Source organism: Monodon monoceros, unplaced genomic scaffold (assembly GCF_005190385.1).
Source record: "Monodon monoceros isolate NGI ecotype Baffin Bay Population unplaced genomic scaffold, NGI_Narwhal_1 Super_Scaffold_21, whole genome shotgun sequence".
NCBI classification, from domain to species: Eukaryota; Metazoa; Chordata; class Mammalia; order Artiodactyla; family Monodontidae; genus Monodon; species Monodon monoceros.
In genome coordinates, this window is record NW_021703778.1 from 65,805,044 (window position 1) to 65,822,623 (window position 17,580).

The 17,580-nt window shown below is 47.8% G+C and overlaps 1 protein-coding gene across 4 annotated transcripts in view; it reads left to right on the forward strand.

Moving 5' to 3' along the window:
* Positions 1-17,580, forward strand: part of TLN2 (talin 2) — a 443,808-nt gene that overhangs the window by 353,659 nt on the left and 72,569 nt on the right. For all 4 annotated transcript variants that reach the window (XM_029237651.1, XM_029237653.1, XM_029237652.1 and 1 more), the window contains 7 exons: positions 295-438; positions 1,986-2,147; positions 7,906-8,046; positions 8,515-8,696; positions 9,826-9,958; positions 12,246-12,347; positions 16,517-16,687. In XM_029237651.1, the coding sequence (XP_029093484.1) occupies positions 295-438; positions 1,986-2,147; positions 7,906-8,046; positions 8,515-8,696; positions 9,826-9,958; positions 12,246-12,347; positions 16,517-16,687 (1,035 nt within the window). The remainder of the gene's footprint in view (positions 1-294; positions 439-1,985; positions 2,148-7,905; positions 8,047-8,514; positions 8,697-9,825; positions 9,959-12,245; positions 12,348-16,516; positions 16,688-17,580) is intronic.

A 17,580-nucleotide genomic window follows, 5' to 3' on the forward strand; every position in this document is an offset into this window, starting at 1 on the left:
ACTCAGGGCTGCATCCATCCTTGGTCATGCCCCATGGAAGAGCTTCTTGAGGCTTTCTTAAGAACAAGGAGACAGTTCCCAAAAGCCTGTAGCAAACTCCTGCTGGCATGTCCCCGGCCCAAGCGAGTGTCAGCTTGTCCATGCCTAAACTCTTACTGATGAGATGAGTCTGACCACCTTGCACTGGGAGCACCTGAGAATGACTGTTGTATGTATACTGTGGGACCACACTCCCCCACAGGCGTATCTAGGAGTACAGCGAGCCTGAGCTGTGATTTACCTCCTCCCTTCCAGGCTGCATACCTTGTTGGCATCTCTGATCCGAACAGCCAGGCCGGCCATCAGGGCCTTGTGGACCCCATCCAGTTTGCCAGGGCAAACCAGGCTATCCAGATGGCATGCCAGAACCTGGTGGACCCCGGCAGCAGCCCGTCACAGGTAACTTTGGGGCAGGGATGTGAGATCTGCATGTCCTTGAGCTCTTGGAGGTGGGTGGTGGGAGGCTGCGAGAATAAAGATGACCATTCTTTCAGAACTTGCAAAGCCAGGCAGATCATGACTTAGGGGGATGTTGCAAAATGTGGTGAGGGTGGAACAGGCAGGTGCTCTGGAATGGAGTGCCGGAAGGCAGTCACAGTGGCGTAATCACAGCGAGATTCATCAGGAGGCTCACGGTTCCATTTGTTCAGTTCAGGGGACATAACGTTTAGGGCTTCCTCTGTGCTCGGCACTAAGGGTCACCATGAGTGAGACCCGACTCTCTACCCCCTGCCCCCTTAACTCTTACTGTGGGTTAAAGTTTGGAAGATGGAGTGATCGGGGTATGATGACAAGGCAAGGGAGGCACAGAGGAAGGTGTGATGAATTCTCTGAGGGGCTCTCAGGGCTCACTTCCCAGAGGTGGTGGTGCTGACCCAGACCCCAAAGCTGGGTCAGAATCCATAGCACAAAAGGAGCCACAGAGACATTTGAGAACTAGACAGTATGTGTGACGTTCCTTGATACTTCTAATACCCAAGTGACATGGGTCGTGTTCAATAATTCCAGCAGTATGTGCTAAAAAGAACAAGAATGGCCTATATGGGCTAGCAGAGGCAAGCTGTGATGGGCACATCTACTGCTGACTCTGGGACCAGCGTTCTTGAGGCAGGAGAAGGACCCAAGTAAAGGATACCTGGGGGACCACCCAGACCTAAGGCAGGTGTCAGTGCACCTGAGATTCCTTACCTGTCCAGTTAAGGCCAAGGGGGTGTTACCAGCCTCAGCAAAGTGGATCAGGCAGATTCAGAAACGCAGCGGGGGCTGGGAGATCCCTGAGCCACACCCCTTAATAAGGTGCCTATAGCCCACCTGGGGGTGACATACAGCTGCATGTGACTGTTAAACACTTGAAATGTAACTGGTCCAAACTGTGATGGGCTGTAAGTGTAAAATACTGACCAATTTCAAAGACTCAGTAGGATAAGGGATTGTGAAAGCTTAGTATTCTTAAATTGATTACATGGTGAAATGAAATGTTTTGGATATATCAAGCTCAATAAAATATATTATTTACAATAATTTCCCTTGTTTCTGTACTTATTTTCATGTAGCTACTAGAAATTTTAAAATTAGATATGTGGCTCGCACTCTGTTTCTGTTGGGCAGCGCTGGCCTAGACCCTGGGCCGTGTCCCTTCTGGCTGGGGGGTCACAAAGGACAGCTGACAGCATCTCCTCTGAGACTGCCTGGAGCCCAGCCCACTCCCACATCAGCCCTGCCTTTCCTTTTCTTTGTTTAGTCTCTCTGCCTTAATAATTCCCGCCCTCCCCTTTCTTGGAGTGACTTCAGGGGCGGCAGAGCTAGAGACATGGGTTTTATTTCCACGAGCCCTAGACATGTGAGTTGAAGGGGAATCCAGGGCTCGGGACCAGGGTGGACTCCAGTGAACTGGACCCCTCTGCACTGAAGCGTGGGGTGCCCCCAACCCAGTCCGTGCTTTATAGGTTCTGTCAGCCGCCACGATTGTCGCCAAGCACACCTCAGCCTTGTGCAACGCCTGCCGCATCGCCTCATCCAAGACGGGCAACCCTGTGGCCAAGAGGCATTTTGTCCAGTCAGCCAAGGAAGTCGCCAACAGCACTGCCAACCTGGTGAAGACCATCAAGGTAGGTCGCTGAGCTGAGGCCTTAGGAATCCCCGTGACACCTGTTGCAGAGGGGAACGAGGTAGGGGATTGAAGCTCTGCTCTCTAATACTTGCTTCTAGTGGAGTTCAACTTCTAATTCAGTCTCATGATTTAAGTCACTGAGGAGCGGTTCATTAGTGATGGAGATATTTATCAGGAAAAACCAACAGCCTTGGTCTCTACTAACCTTCTGCATAGTGGGTGGGGAGGGGTAAACTATGTGCTTAGTGGGGGAGGGCGGTTTTGAGGGGATGGTAGAGGGCCCTGCCATGGGTGTTAAATATCTCTGGACCAAGAGAGAAGGTGGAGGGAGAATGGAATGGGAAATTTTTGGGAAAATCTTTTTAAAAAGGTCAATTTATTCTGTCCTGTGATATCTATTCTATTTATAGTTGTTTAAATGTTTTCAGTGGAGCATGAGCTTCTTAAAATAGAGCATTCCATGTTGATAACAAGTTCGTCTTTGTGTTCATGGCCGTGGACAGGTTGAGGGGAAGCAGGGCAAGGGTACCCTGTGAGGAGGGAATCGCAATCGCTGGGCTGTAGTATTTGTAGCTGGGTGATCAGACCGCAAACCCGGTCTGCCGTGCGTGGGACACCCAGCAGACACCAAGCAGCTGACCTGGTGGGAAGACAGCCACAGCCTGAACAGCAGACCCCTGGCAAAGAACCTCCAAAGGAGGTGGTCATGGAAGGCAAGCTATCAGTTCTGTGCAAACCAGGCAATGCCGAAGGGAAGGCCATTGGAGGGTTCACACTTGACTGAAGGATTTTCACTCTCGTGGAGGTGGGATGATCTGCTTTGTTGCCGGGCAAGTCCTGGAGGGATGGGGCTTTTCCCCCTGTTGTCTCCAGAGGATATGTTACTACACACCTCATTTCCCTTGCACTACACAAAGCCAATTTAATCTTGTGGAGAAATTAGTCAACAGGCTGAGCAAAGCAGAAGCCAAGGAGAGATTGTGCAGCCCAGCAGCAGCTGGAAGCAGGCAGGCAAGAGCCACGGGGCAGTTAAAACCCGCTTATTTAAAGACAATAATAAGATAAATTGAAGATGAATAAATAAGGCCAGTGCCCAGGTGCCCCCAGGATCCTGCTGGCAGCTCCCTTTAATTACTGTCATGGTTCGTGGTATTAGAAATGAATAAAGCTTATGTTTTCCGATATTTAGTTTACCCAAAGCCTGTTCCGTGCTTTGTGTATATCACTCATTCAGTCCACACAACCCACCACCCTGTGCTTGCCATCCCTGTTTTTACGGTCAGGACGGTGACGCACAAGGAGGTTAAGTAACTTTCTTGGGGTGATTCAGCCACTAAGTGGTAGACCGGAATTCAGACCCAGATCCCCTGCTCTTTCCACTCAAGCCTGCTCTCGCCCATGGCATGCAGTGTACATCGTTAGCATGGAGAGACTAAGCCAGCTCACCAGGCTGGGAAGAAATACATGGTTGTGTTTACAGTGCTTGTGTGCCAGTCTCGGGGGAGGCAGGGCTGGAAAGACGGCAATAGAATTGAGACGTAGTGACAATCATTGTCGGTTGCTGTGTAACTAACTTATTTCAATTAAACTTGGCCATTTTCCGATCATCAAAAAAACAGACTAGATTTAGATGGACCAAGGGGGAGACAAAGGCAAGGAGCTATTCTATACAAATTCTGGGATACCTTTCTTTTCTGCCTTCTCCTCAGTTTTAAATCCCGACCTGTCTCCGTTAAGGTCTCATTTTCTTTTCAGATTCTCCTCACAGTGGCAACCCCTCTTTGTAACTGCCTGCAGCAGATGAGCTCTTGTGATGGCCTTAAAAATAGGCCTGTGCAGAAACACCAGAGGGGGGATGCAGGCTGTTGTGACATGGAGAAGATGAAGCCTCCTTCCCCGCGAGCACCCCGGGAATCGATAGCTGTGCACAAGGAACAGAAATGACCCTCTTGCTCCGCAGCTTGCTGAAATGCGCTTGGTGTTGCGATTCCCATCAGGTGGCAGGCTTTGCCGGGGACAATGAACTTTGTTTTGAATTTCCTAATAGGAAAATGGTGAAGGCCATTTCACTGTAGCACACTGTACTACATATCGAATAGACTTGCTGAGTTAAGGAATGGTTAAGAATCCTGTCGAATAGCGAAACAAATGAATGTTTAATTCCCTAAATGCTTGAAACAGGCACCATCGAGGCTAAATTTTGCTCTAAGTTTTATGCCTCTTAGTCCTTTTCTTTTTTTTTTTTCCTTTAAATCACAAGGATGTGCCCAAGCCTAAATCCCAGCTGCCCCACCTTTCTAGTTCACAATGAAAGGAGGGGAACCCCTCCCCAGAGGAACACTGGCGAGCAGGGAGCAGATTACCCCACAGTGGGTCATCAGCACCCATTAGAATGCCTGCCTCCAGGGATCATAAATCTCTGCTGATGGCATTCTTTGCAATCCCAGAGCATGGCTCAGCGAGAGTAAATACACCCTCCTCCCTGCCAGGTGCTGCTCTCAACGCCGGCCAACTTAGAAACACACGGAGCCCTAACCACGGGTGCCGTCTTTCTGCTGGTTCCCCCCCGTGTACCAATGCCTGCTTCTCTCTCTCCAGTCAGCTCTTTACCTAGCCTCAAATCAGATGTGTGGAATCGAATGTTATTTTAAATGTGCGGTCACTCAGGTTTAGGTGCCAAGTAGAAATTGTGCAACAACACAGCTTTTGTTTCTCTGAGAAGTTGGAGCGCAGCCTTGCCTCTCGCAGTGGAATTGAAGCTCAGGGTTTTGCCATTAAGCATTGACAGGGCGTCCAAAAGACACCAGGTCCAGCTCTCATTAACCGGTTTTAACTCGGCTGTAAGTACGTTTTCTTGATCGTCCTTTTGTTTGGATTGGTAAATAGGTTTCTTGAGAAGAAAAAGGAGGGCAAAAAACCTCTTGGGCTTCTTACGCCTTATTCTTGTTGCCTTTTCTAAGGTCAGTAGGAGGGAAGGGAGCCAGGGGTCTTGGGTTCTGGTCTGAGGCATGAGCTTGGCTTAGCGTGTCACTTTCTAGGTGTTGGTTTTATCACCTGAAACGTTGGAGCTTTGGGATTAAATGATCTTTGAGATCCCTTCTAACCCCCAAAGTCCATGAATCTTTGATTCTGGTGCACATGCAGAGATTGTTTCTCCCAGGTCCCTGTGAGATTTCTGCTAAGTGTGAGGACATTCACAGGAGCTGGCTCAGGCTCCTGATGGCGCCTGGGCATTTGGCTAAGTGGATTTACCCTTTCATTGTTATGACGGGTGTACTAAACATTCTGTGACGTGGAATATCTATGTGGAAACTGTCATGCCTGCCTGAAGTTTCACCCCTGGCCAGATTTGAGTATTCCGTTTACTGGGGTTGCTCAGCCATCTCCAGAGTGGAAGCAGCATTCTGAAGTGAAATACTGTCCATGTGAACAAACCATCCTTTCTGATGCTCAATTCTTCCTTTGGAGGAAATGGCTTTTCCCTCTTGAAAATGGAAAACAGTGCTGGATTGGAGCTTGGCATTGTAGTCCACAGCCCACGCTGTTCAGGGTCCTGCCCTTGACCCACAGTGGGCTACATGATATGTGATTTTAGGGCCCAGTCTCAAAAAATAATCCTTTCTTCATCCTGTTGGTGCAGTCGATGAAACTGCACAATTAGGAAACCATTCCTTGGGATTTACCTGGGGTAATCATCTTGTCGTTTTTAATTAGTTCCCCTAAGAGTGGGTGGCGTGATCAGACATCTGCCTTCCTAATAGGCCGAGAGTGTTGTAGACAGTGAAAAGAGGATGAGAGGAGTGTGGAGAGGTAAAGGGGCAGCTAGAAGCTGAGCTAGAAGCCCTATCACTCCCACTGGAGGGGGTGTGACTGGTGCAGCTGGGATGAGTTCCTTTGATGCCAAAGTCCGCTCCTGCCATCTGCCTGCTTCGGTGGTCCGCCTGTGCTGGGGCCACCGTTGTCGGGCTGCTGCTATGCGGCACCCAGCCGGCCTCCCAATGTGTGCCCAAATTGCTCCGAAGCCTGGTAGGGCCTGACCTCAAGGAGTCAATGATGGTAATAGTGCAACAAGATGAGAGCGCCCAGACGGTTCACTGCCATGTCGCCGGTGCAGTGCTTCAGTGGAGGTAACAGATGCTAACTCAACTTTTACTGAGTACGTGAGTGGAGTCAGAACTGAAGCCATAAATATGAGTAAGTAGCAGGCACATAGGGTTTCCACTGGGCCTGGAAGAACCACAGAATGGGCCAAGTTAGGGTCAAGGTCAGTGCCTGTCTGGTGGAGAAGGGCCTGAGCAGAGGCAAACTATGCACAGTACTAGTGAAGACGGTAAATTAGCCAGGCTTATGGGAGTTCCTCAGAAAATATTAGCATGGTGGATGTGTAATTACCGCCCCAAGCTGTCAAGACTTGATTGGAATATAGTTGTTGTTCAAGTAGCCTTTACACTAACCATGCCTGCCTACTCTTGCCCTATTGAGAAATAGAAAGGTTCCCATCTCAGATCCGGTTTGTTCTGTAATTGCTGGTGCCTCCGGTTTTTTGTTCACTAATTGTCTAAATTGACTTTTCTATGTTGCTTATAAGGGTTAAATTAAAAGTTTAATTCGTCATTTAACAAAGAAATTTACATTCTTCGACAAACATAACTGCCTTCTCAAATGTTGCCCTTTGCTGGGAGGCGGGGGTGCTGTCACTGGTCACAGGCCATCGGTTCTAGCAGCCTTGTGCTTGAGGAGGTGCAGTCCGTGGTTGGGGAGCTTGGGATCCAAGTGTTGACCCTTTGTGGGGTGGCCTGGCATGCATCACAGGCCACTTTCCTGGCTTGTCTCCTGTGCAGGCTGTTGATCGGCGACATGACTCATCATTCAGTGCCATTGTATTACTGCTGCTAATTTTAAAAAGAAAGAAACTTTGGAAGCAAAAGATACATAGATTAAAAGCCCACGTGTGCAGAGCTCAGTGAATTTTCCCATGCCAAACACACCTAAGTAACTGTGGCCAGTCGAAGAGACAGGACACGGCAAGCGCCCAGAAGCCTACTTCTGCTCCTTCAGTCTCACTGGCTCCAAAGGGTGACCCGACAGCTAACACCCAGAATTAGTTTCACCTGTTTTTGTACTTTTGCACTAATGGAATCGTATAGTGGGCACCCTATTGTGTCTGGCCTCCTTACCGAAATATTGCATGTGTGAGATTTGTCCGTATTGCTGGGAATAGTTCTAGTATGTTTTTTCCCATTGCATTCCATTTTGCTCATTTGAAAATGACAGATACATAAGCCCTCCCTCCGTCAGTCATTCAGGGACATCCAGGTAAAAATAGCTTAGAAGTTGTTGAAAGTGGTACACAGTGTAAGATATTTTTATAGTTTGGCAAAGAATAGACTTAATTGGAGTGAAATGGAGGGGAAGAGCCAAAGGGTTATAGTCTCAAAGGTAGGGAAGAAAGTGGCTCAGCCACAGGGATGGGCAGCATAGCTCGAGGGGAGAGAAGAGCAGGCGCTCTTTGAATCACGTTAAGTGGGGAGTGGATGGGCTGTGAGGTCAGTTGGCCTGTGAGCCACACACTCAGCTTTCTTTCTTACCATTGCTCACTAAGCCCCTCTGCTTGATGGCAGAGATCCCTCCAATCAGTTCTTATTCATTGTTTATGGACTCACCAGACATTTTCAGTATTCCCATTAAACCACCTTCTTTTCGCTGGGTGGTGATTGCTGCGGCCCAGGAGTGATCTCTGTGTTTTCTCCCATCAGGCTCTGGATGGGGATTTCTCTGAGGACAACCGCAACAAGTGTCGAATTGCCACCGCCCCCTTGATCGAAGCCGTGGAGAACTTGACAGCGTTCGCCTCCAACCCTGAGTTTGTCAGCATTCCTGCCCAGATCAGCTCCGAGGTAGGGAATCCTCAGAGCAAAGGTAAAACTGAGGTCGTTGGCTTGTTTTGTGTGTCACTGAATGGGCATGAACAGTTAAAGATTCCAAAAACTCTTTCTGTCAATGTGTAGGGCACTATTACTGTTGTCATTGATGATACAAGCAGAGTTCATGAAACTCAATGTCTGTACATCACTTAAGAGGTAATGTCTTGGCTTTATATGTTGAGAACAATCTCTGTGCATAGGTTTGGGGCTGATTCTTTCTCGGTATGTTCTTTCACACTCAAAAATAATATTTAAGGAGTGGCATGGCCCCAGGTCCTCATCATCCAGGCCCCATGTGAGCCAGCCTCCATGCTTCCCTACCCTCTGTCTCCTTTCGAAGGACAGAGGTAGTGACTTGATAAAGAACATGACCTTCCAGGGTCCAAGTCATTCACTTAGTCTGTGTGCCCTGCCCTTGACCCTTCTGCTCTTTGGTCCCAGGGCTCCCAGGCACAAGAACCAATCCTGGTGTCAGCCAAGACCATGCTGGAGAGCTCATCATACCTCATCCGCACTGCACGCTCACTGGCCATCAACCCCAAAGACCCGCCCACCTGGTCTGTGCTAGCGGGACATTCCCACACTGTTTCTGACTCTATAAAGAGTCTCATCACGTCTATCAGGTTAGTGTCTCCTCCAGAAATTGCTAGCGGCCTGCATCTGACAGGGCAGGAGGGGGATAAGCCCATCAGGACTTTTATTTAATAGCAACGTGGTTGATCATTGTCATCATCTTTTTCTTTACCTCTTTGGGACCAGCGGTAGCACTTGTCACAACAATAATAGCTAACTAAAGTATTTATCATATATTAGATACTATTCTAAGCATTTTACCTGTATTACATTATATGTTCATCACAGCAACCTTGTAAAGTAGATGCTGCTATTGTCTCTCTTTTACTGATTAGAGAATTCAGGCAGAAAGGCATTTAGATAACATTCCCAAGGGCATCCCCAGGCATGACTGCTTTAGTCCCAGTCCTTGTAAACATTGTACCATATTGTCGATACCTAGGAGATTAGGCAGAGAGCACCACTGCTTATTTAGCAGGATTTGGGGTTACCTTACCCTGATAATAAGACAAAAAGAATATTCCAGGTCCCAGAGTAACTCTGGGCATCTCTAACCTCCATGGTGGTAGTAGGAGCCTATCTACTGTGAAAAATCATCCCCTGAGTAGATAAAACATTTTTGAAGTTGACCAAAGTTAATTACCCCACAGCATGGAGTGCATGCCTTTCCTCAGGTATATTTTGTTTTTGAAATTGCTTTTGAAACTTAAGGCATTTCTTTCTTAATGCCTCGCAAAGAAAAATCCACTAAATATTTTAACTCCTACCACAGCCCAGGACGTTTTCGACTAGTATGCAATGTAGAGAGCATAGTATATTTGCACTGGAAATAGCACTGCCCTTTCTTTTTTTTTTTTTTTTTTAATGAGGGTCCTATGCCTAAGCCAGTGAATGGAGAATCCAAGTCCGAATTGTTTCATTTGCCGTTGCCTGGCATCAGCCTGAGATGGTGGACAGCACCCTACCCTTCCCACCAGAAACAGACTTAGCACAAGGGTTAAGTGAAGAAATTCCTGGGCTATGCAGAGAAGCATTGCCAAGCAAGGGTCAGGAATTCACTCCCTAAAGCAATCGAGTGGGATAGAAAGTAGACAAGGGCTCCTGGCCCACCAGTTCTGGAGCAGGTTTTGGGACTTGCGCTCCGTGGAGCCCATGTTCTACTTGCTGTGTCCCTTCCAGGGACAAGGCCCCTGGACAGAGGGAATGTGACTACTCCATTGACAGCATCAACCGGTGCATCCGGGACATCGAGCAGGCCTCGCTGGCCGCTGTCAGCCAGAGCTTGGCCACGAGGGACGACATCTCCGTGGAGGTATGCAGGGCTCTGTGGCCAGCTCGGAAGCCTCTGGAAGTACTGAAGAATCCCAACATCAGGCTTTGGGGATGGGGGAATGGCACCAACACGTTTTTGATAAAGAGCTTCATCATTGGGCCACCTTCCTCTGGAGCCAGCCTGGGAAGTTTTTGGAGGGGGTAGGGCAAATGCTGAGCAGAGAATGGTGGTTTGATGAAGGAACGAACGCATGTACTGCGGGGGCGGAAGGTTCAGATTTGGCTGAAATTTGGAGGGAAATGATCATTGTCAGGTAAGAGTGTGTCAGTCGGTGGAGTTACCATATTCAGTAGAGCAGACCTAAGCGTGTAAATTTTGAGTGCTTCCCTGTCATATTTCAGCACTTTTTTGACTAATGGGCGAATTCAGCATTCAGTGCTATGTGTTTGGTCCATGCAGAGATCAAGAATTCTGCCCTTGTTACTCAATATCTAGTATTGAGAGAGCTTTTGCATTCTGTTAATTCAGAGCCACATTACCCTCTCTTGCCCATTTTTCCAAAGTTGAGAATAGAATTTTCCTACTTGGCTCCTTTGAGTTTTTTCTGTTACCTGTCCAAAGGCCCCTGATTCATACTTCTTTCTTTCTGTTGAAAGTGCCTGACGCTCGGAAGGTACTTACTAAATATGAATGGTCTGTTGACTGGTGTTTCTCTCCCGACACTGAACTCATCGACAATGAACTTTGGCCCCCGTCTGTGAACAGGGCCTGGAATTGGAATTGCTCATTTTTATTAATAGGGCTGTGTATTTCATTGTTGCTTCACCCGCCTCCCCCATTTCCAAGGACAGACAGAAGGAATATGTATTCTTATCCTGTGCAGAATGTTAGAATTATCATTAATTCTAATGTGTGCCGGTCATACGTGTGCAGCTTCCTGAACTACCACCAACCAAGCACACACTGTAACTAACACCGCCCTCACACCCACATCCTTTCAACACCATCACCAAAACATGTCCTCTGTCTTGACTTCCTCCCTGGGAAGAAAATCCCTCCCCTTTATCTGCATGTGCTTCCTACCTCTACCATATTTAATCTAACAAGCCATCTGTAGTAAGACGACCTCGCTGGGATAGTCTTGCATTCTTGACTGTAGTTACATGATGAGTGGGAAGAGAAGAAGTAATTTGCTAAATAAGACCCTTGGAAGTATGGAGGTTTCTCTCTACCTGCCTCCATCTCTCTAACTTTTTCCTTTTTCCTTTTTTTTGTTTTCAAGTTTGCGGGTTAGGCTGCTCCTCTCGTTGACTAAACTCTGCATAAAGCCCGCCCCCCCCCCCCAGCCGCCCATATGCAGTGTTGTTTGGTAGGAGAGTAGCCCGAGTCTCATTTCTATGAGCAGGACATTGTCACTTTGTCAGGAGTCACCCCATTCCGTGCTGGCGAGTGCAGAGCTAAAATGTCCAGCTTTCTGATCTATTAATCCGGACTCTATGAAGTGAAGAAGCTCCTGTGAAGATTTCTACAGCAGGATCTGATCTTTCCCGCAACTAGTTAACATTCTCCATCTTTGAATTCCCCGCCCCCTTCGCACTTCAGCATCCTCCAGATACCTTGCCCCGCCTCTTTATAGCGTGAGTTCGGTTCTTTGGGATGGAGAGATTAAACTGTCTCTCAAACCTGAGAAGAAATGCCTTGATGGTGCCATTTTCGATAATGGTATCCGCATCACCAAATACAGTGAACAGAGCACCTGACCATAGCCTAGTGGGCATTTCACCCGGCAATTTTCACAGTGTGCTCTCTGGGAAATAGTCCTGCTTTAAGAGAGCTGATGTCATTTTTACATCACCCTCCTCCCCACTCCCCGCTTAAGGGGTTCTTAGTTCTGAGGACACTGCAACCTGGATGTTCCCTCGGACCCCACCATTAGCTACCTCCATTTGGACACACTTGTCTTCCCTTCTTGGAAAGCCACCGCAGTTCCAGCTTTCCAGTAATTATGCTGAATAACCCAAAGTAAAGATACCAGTAGCATCCGTTGTTACTATGGTTGCCAGGAGTGAGAAGCCAGTAGGAAAGGTGTTCCTGGGGCCTGCTCATGTCCCTCATGGATGGAGCTGTGGGGAGGAGGGGTTTAGCCCAGGGGAACTGAGGGTCGCTGGGACGGGGAGGGTCAGAGCAGTGGCTGGATGGCACCCCCAGGCATTCTGATATCCATTTCTTTCGGCTTCCCTTATCTTTCACATGAACCTTTTTAAATCAGTACAACTACATGGGGAGCTGTTGTAAGCTGAACTTGACAGCTCTCTCTCCTCATCAGGCCCTGCAGGAGCAGCTGACTTCAGTGGTCCAGGAAATCGGGCACCTCATCGATCCCATTGCCACAGCAGCTCGAGGAGAAGCAGCTCAGCTGGGACATAAGGTAATGGGCACTAGGGGATCCTGCTGAGAGTGTGTGAGAAAGAGATGGGGGGAGAGTTGTTATTGATTTTGTCGTTCTTGTTCCCCAAAGCCTCAGGGCAGGTGTGAGGGCCGGGTCAATGCTGGCTGACACTAGAGAAAATACCACTCAGCCTCCGTCAACATCTTCTCCCAAAATGACCACTTCAGGAATCTCTTTTTACTTAGTTAGCGTCGAGACAAAAGCTACCGGGCAATTTTTCTGGTAGTGCTCAGACTTTGCAGCCGCCAAGGCAGTTTTCAGTCACCTATCACTCTTGATCTTCGCTGGGACAAGCCAGAGACTGAACTTGGCATTCCTGGCCTGGTGTCTGCCATCTTTTGTCCTGGCTGGCCAGCCTCATTCTGGTGTGCTTAGGGCACGTTTTCCCTCCACAGCCTCTAATATAGTGTCCATTTTCACACGTGAGGAAGCAAAGCAAACTTGCAAACTTTTATTTACCCTCAACAGCTGAAGCTTCCGTGTGGCCACTCTGCCAGCCCTTCACCTGAGCGTTCATACCCACGTGGTTGCAGGTGCTGCATCGTGGTCTGCCTGTTTGGGGTTCATTTTGCAGATCCTTCAAGGAGAGTTGGCTTGTCAAGCAGCCTGTGCCTCGGCAGAGAGAGGGCAGACGTTGGGTTTTTAACAACCTGCAGGATTTCCTAGCATCTATCAGTGCTGCCGTCGGTATTGATGTGCAGATCAAGAAATCCAGTAGCCCAAATCATCTCTGCAGGTGTTGATTTTAGAAAATCAATACTCCTGCTTTTTCCAATACAGGATAGCTTGAGAGCCTACTCAGCTTCCTGCTGGGTGTAAGGAGAGGTGTTTGGGTTTAAAATGGCCAGTATCTCTCTGCCATTGCAAGTGCGGTAAATTTCATTTCTCACCTGAGCGCCTTTATAATAAGAAAGGGCTTGTCCACCTGTGTGAAGCAGTTTGCAAGGGGGGGGGGGGCGGTTGCAGAACGGGCCTGGGGGCTGGAGCGCTGCGTATGTGACTGCTGTGGGGACAGTGAGTTTGGCAGAGAAACCGAGCTTCTGTTCAGCAGTTACTTTTGATTCCAGTAGGAATTTCGTAAGAAAGTATTTCTAGACTCCTAGGGCAACATCCTTGTCTCTGCCCTTACGTTGTTTAGTGTGGAAAATTAATTCCTATGTCAGTGGGTGGCATGAAAAGAAACTTTATTGGTGCCGCCTGAGTTATCAATTTACTCTGGTCCTTTGACTAATCGAGTCTCACCTTCTGAAAGGGAGTTGTAGACAAAAGCAGCCTAGGAGGCCTCCATCCAGAGGGGTCGTGGGCTGGTGGTTGATGCCCACCTGGTCCCAGTGCTTCACGATGGCGCTCAGGTGAGGTGCCAATTCAGCAGCTTCAGTCCCACTTGGGAGTGATTGATAAATGCAGATTCTCGGACCCCGCCTGGATTGATTTCCCACAGCCGCTGTAACAAAGTACCACAAACTGGGGGGCTTAAAACGACAGAAATGTAATGTCTCACAGCTCTGGAGTCCAGAAATCCAAAATCAAGGCATTGGCAGGGCCACACGTGTTTTGGAGGCTCCATTCTTTGCTGCTTCCAGCTTGTGGTAGCTCTCGGCATTCCTTGACTGAATCTCACCAGTCTCTCTCCGTGGTCACATTGTCTCCCGCTTTTCCGCCTTCCCTTCTTCTGTTTCTTCTAAGGACACTTGTTATCAGGATTAGGGCCCACCCAAGCAATGCGGGATGATCTCATCTTCAGATCCACCTACAGAGACCCCTTTGTAAGATCCCCTTCACAGACTTCAGAAATTTGGACATGGACATACCTTTTGGGGGGTCCCCATTCAACCCACTCTGCCATCCTAGGCTTAGGGACTCAACATCATATACCAAATACTCAAAATTCTGCGTTATTTTCACTTCTGTACTAACTCAGGTGAGGAGGTTTCCTGTTCTGTCATGGGTCTCAATTACAGGAGGTATTACAGTCCTTGCTAAACTTCCTAAATACAGGAAAAATCCCATCCCTTCCAAACCTTTGCCCTACAATAGGTGAAGAATAATGACCCCTAGTGTGTGTGGAGTGCTTACTACACAGAGGCCTGTACTGAGGCCTTTATGCACACTGACTTAATCCCCCTAAAATTTTAAGGAACTTAGTGCTATCACATTTTACCAAGGAGGAAACTGAAATTTAGTAATAGGAAGCAATTTGCCTAAGATTTCTTAAAAAGGAATTGGCAGGGAGGGTTCAAATCTCGCGGCTTTGAAAGCAGAACTTCCTCTCCACCCAGCCATCCTCCCTTCCTGAGGGAGTCGGGCACCTGTTGAGTTGTGTTTCCTTATGCTCAGCACACAGCAACCCTTGACATTTTACAGTTGCATTGATAAAATGTACTTTGAAAATAATAAAACGAATCCAGAAAACATGTTGGATTCTAATGCATTCAACATTTTGACTCCTTTAGTACTTACGGGACCCCTCCTGAACCCTGACCCCTGATGACCCATCACTGCAATTGGTGGCGACACCACCCTTCCTGGGGAAGAGGAGATGAAATCCAATGCAGATATGCAGGGCTGTCCCTGCCTATGGTGTACCCTGGGGATTATGCAGACTGGGCCTTACACAGAGGTCTTTGGCCAAAGCAAGGAGCCGGGCAGGATGGGGGGCTGCCGGAATCCTGCTAAGTCATGTGCCTTGACATCGATCAGGTCTGCCCAGAGGATGGGCAGCCTCTTTAAAATTCCTACAAAGCACCATAAGGGCCAGCAGCAGCCTTGTTCAAGTGTTTTGAAACCTATCTGTAAGATAACTGTAATTGGGGATAAATCAGTCAAAGTATGTTTGTTAGCCGATAGTCTTGTCTCACTATTAGCTTTAATGAACTTGAATATTTTGGACCCTCACCACCACCCCCAACTCCCACCCCCTGCTTTGTTGCTGACCCAGTGACTGCCGCTGCCCATGTGAAGCAGCCTTCCTGCCTGCATCCCCTTCACCCTCATTCTTCCTCCACATCATGGGAAGAAGCATTAAGGGAGTTGCTGGTTAAAGAAGCATTAAGGGAGTTGAGGCCTATTCCCATCAGGAGAACTTAAATACACCTGATGGGAATAATTTAGCAATTAGTAATTGCCACACAAGATGAGGAGTTGAACGGAAAAGTGTGATCAGTGTCGTCGTGTTTTATCTGAGGGGGAGTAGATGACAGTGTCTGAAGCAAGGACCACAAAATGTTAAAATCTGATATTACGGATGCTAGGTAGATGGTGAGCTTTGGTGAGCATATACAGTCACCCCTCCATATCTGCAGATGTCAAACCCACAGATGCAGAGGGCCGACTGTACTACAGCATTTTATATAAGAGACTTGAGCACTTGTGGATTTTTAGTATTCGTGGGGGGCCATGGAACCAATCCCCTGCAGATACCAAGGGACAACCGTATGCACCATCGATGCTGTTGCGTCCTGGAGACAGGCCTCTGCTGCAACAGTGCTTAGCTGTCTTTAAGCTTTTTTGTTCTCCCAGGTTGGGCTCATCATAAACAGCACATCTTGACTGATGGGAAATCATTTTTGCTTTGTTTTTTTCCAAATCCACGGTTTGGTCAATGACTTCCTAGAATGATTTTGAGGGTGCCTTTACTCTCAGGCTGCTTTTCTCAACTGCCATGCTCCCCTGCCCCTCTTCTATACCCCTTCCTTTTGAGTTTGTAAGATGCTCGCCTTTGGTTCTTTCAAAAGCTGTTCTATTTGTGAAATTAAAATTAAGATTTGTAAAATTCTCACACCTAACTGTGGATCTCAGAACAGATTTCTTAGCACTTCTGCCATGATGAGAGACAGACAAAGAGCTCCCCAGAAAAAGAAAAATCCGAACAAGAGTTCATTAATTACAAGTACTCTCAAAAGTAAAGTTGAACGAGGAATAAGGTCTGAGGACCTAATATGTATATAACATGGTGACTGTAATTCGTAATACTGGATGTAAAATAGAAAAAAACAAAAGTGAAGACCAGCAGGTCTGCCTCTCCCTGTGACTCATCCCATCCCTGTCCCAGCCCCCTTCCCAGCAGCCGGGCTCCTAAACGAGACACAGTATTTACATGTTGCGTCTGGGGCTCTTTTTTTTTTTTTTTTTTTTTTTTGTCTTGAAAGGTGACACAACTGGCGAGCTACTTTGAGCCCTTGATCTTGGCTGCAGTGGGTGTCGCCTCCAAGATTCTGGACCACCAACAGCAGATGACAGTGCTGGACCAGACCAAGACGCTCGCAGAGTCTGCCCTACAGATGTTGTACGCAGCCAAGGAAGGCGGAGGAAACCCCAAGGTACAGCTCAGGATGCTAGGGGCTCACTTAGGACACTGAGAAGCCAGCACACGTTCCTCTGTATCACGTCCCTCCAGGGAGGGCACCTCCAGTTTTTGGATGGTGGCATTTGATTTTCCATTTAAAGGTGGGAAATAATCTTCTCTTGGCCTTCCCGGGGATCTTTAAGAGGAAAACCAAGAAATGCACACAATTAAGGCTGATTTAGAAATTTTTTTTTTTTTCCGTGACAGTGTGTGTAGGTGAGCATCCTTGGGAAAGAAACATGTATTGTGTGGTTTTTACAAGAATAAAAAGCATAATACCTGCCCGGCACCTGTTCAGTGTTGACACAAAGCAAACCTCTATTGTTTTCCACTAAGTGTCATTTCTGTTCCTGGTACTTAAGTTCAAAGAGAAACATGGTCAAGGTCACCCATGGCATGTGTTGCTATTGCCTTGGGGACAGTAGTTTAATATGAAAATCTCCCTTACCAGTTTACAGGTGGAACATTTCTTCAGCCTGATGTGCCACCCAGGTACTTTTAAGTGGCCAAAGATGGTGACAACATGTCCTTTTCTCTCGAGGTCAGAGAAATTATCAGGGATTGTTTTACTTGTGAAACCAGCATGCACCTTAAGTTTCCTCAGGGTTCTGGAACCTGGAGAGGGGGCTGGAGGCTTCTCTCACCACTTGTATCTTCCAGGAGCTGCCTCCACACGATCATGTGATCTTAATGGGTCTTCACCTAAGCAGATTAACTTGAGAGAGCACTACTGGAAAGATTTGTGTAGCATACTGACCTACGAGCTACAAGGATCCATTTTATATGGGGGGGGGCGTTGTTTGTTTTTTGCAGTACGTGGGCCTTTCACTGTTGCGGCCTCTCCCGTTGCGGAGCACAAGCTCCAGA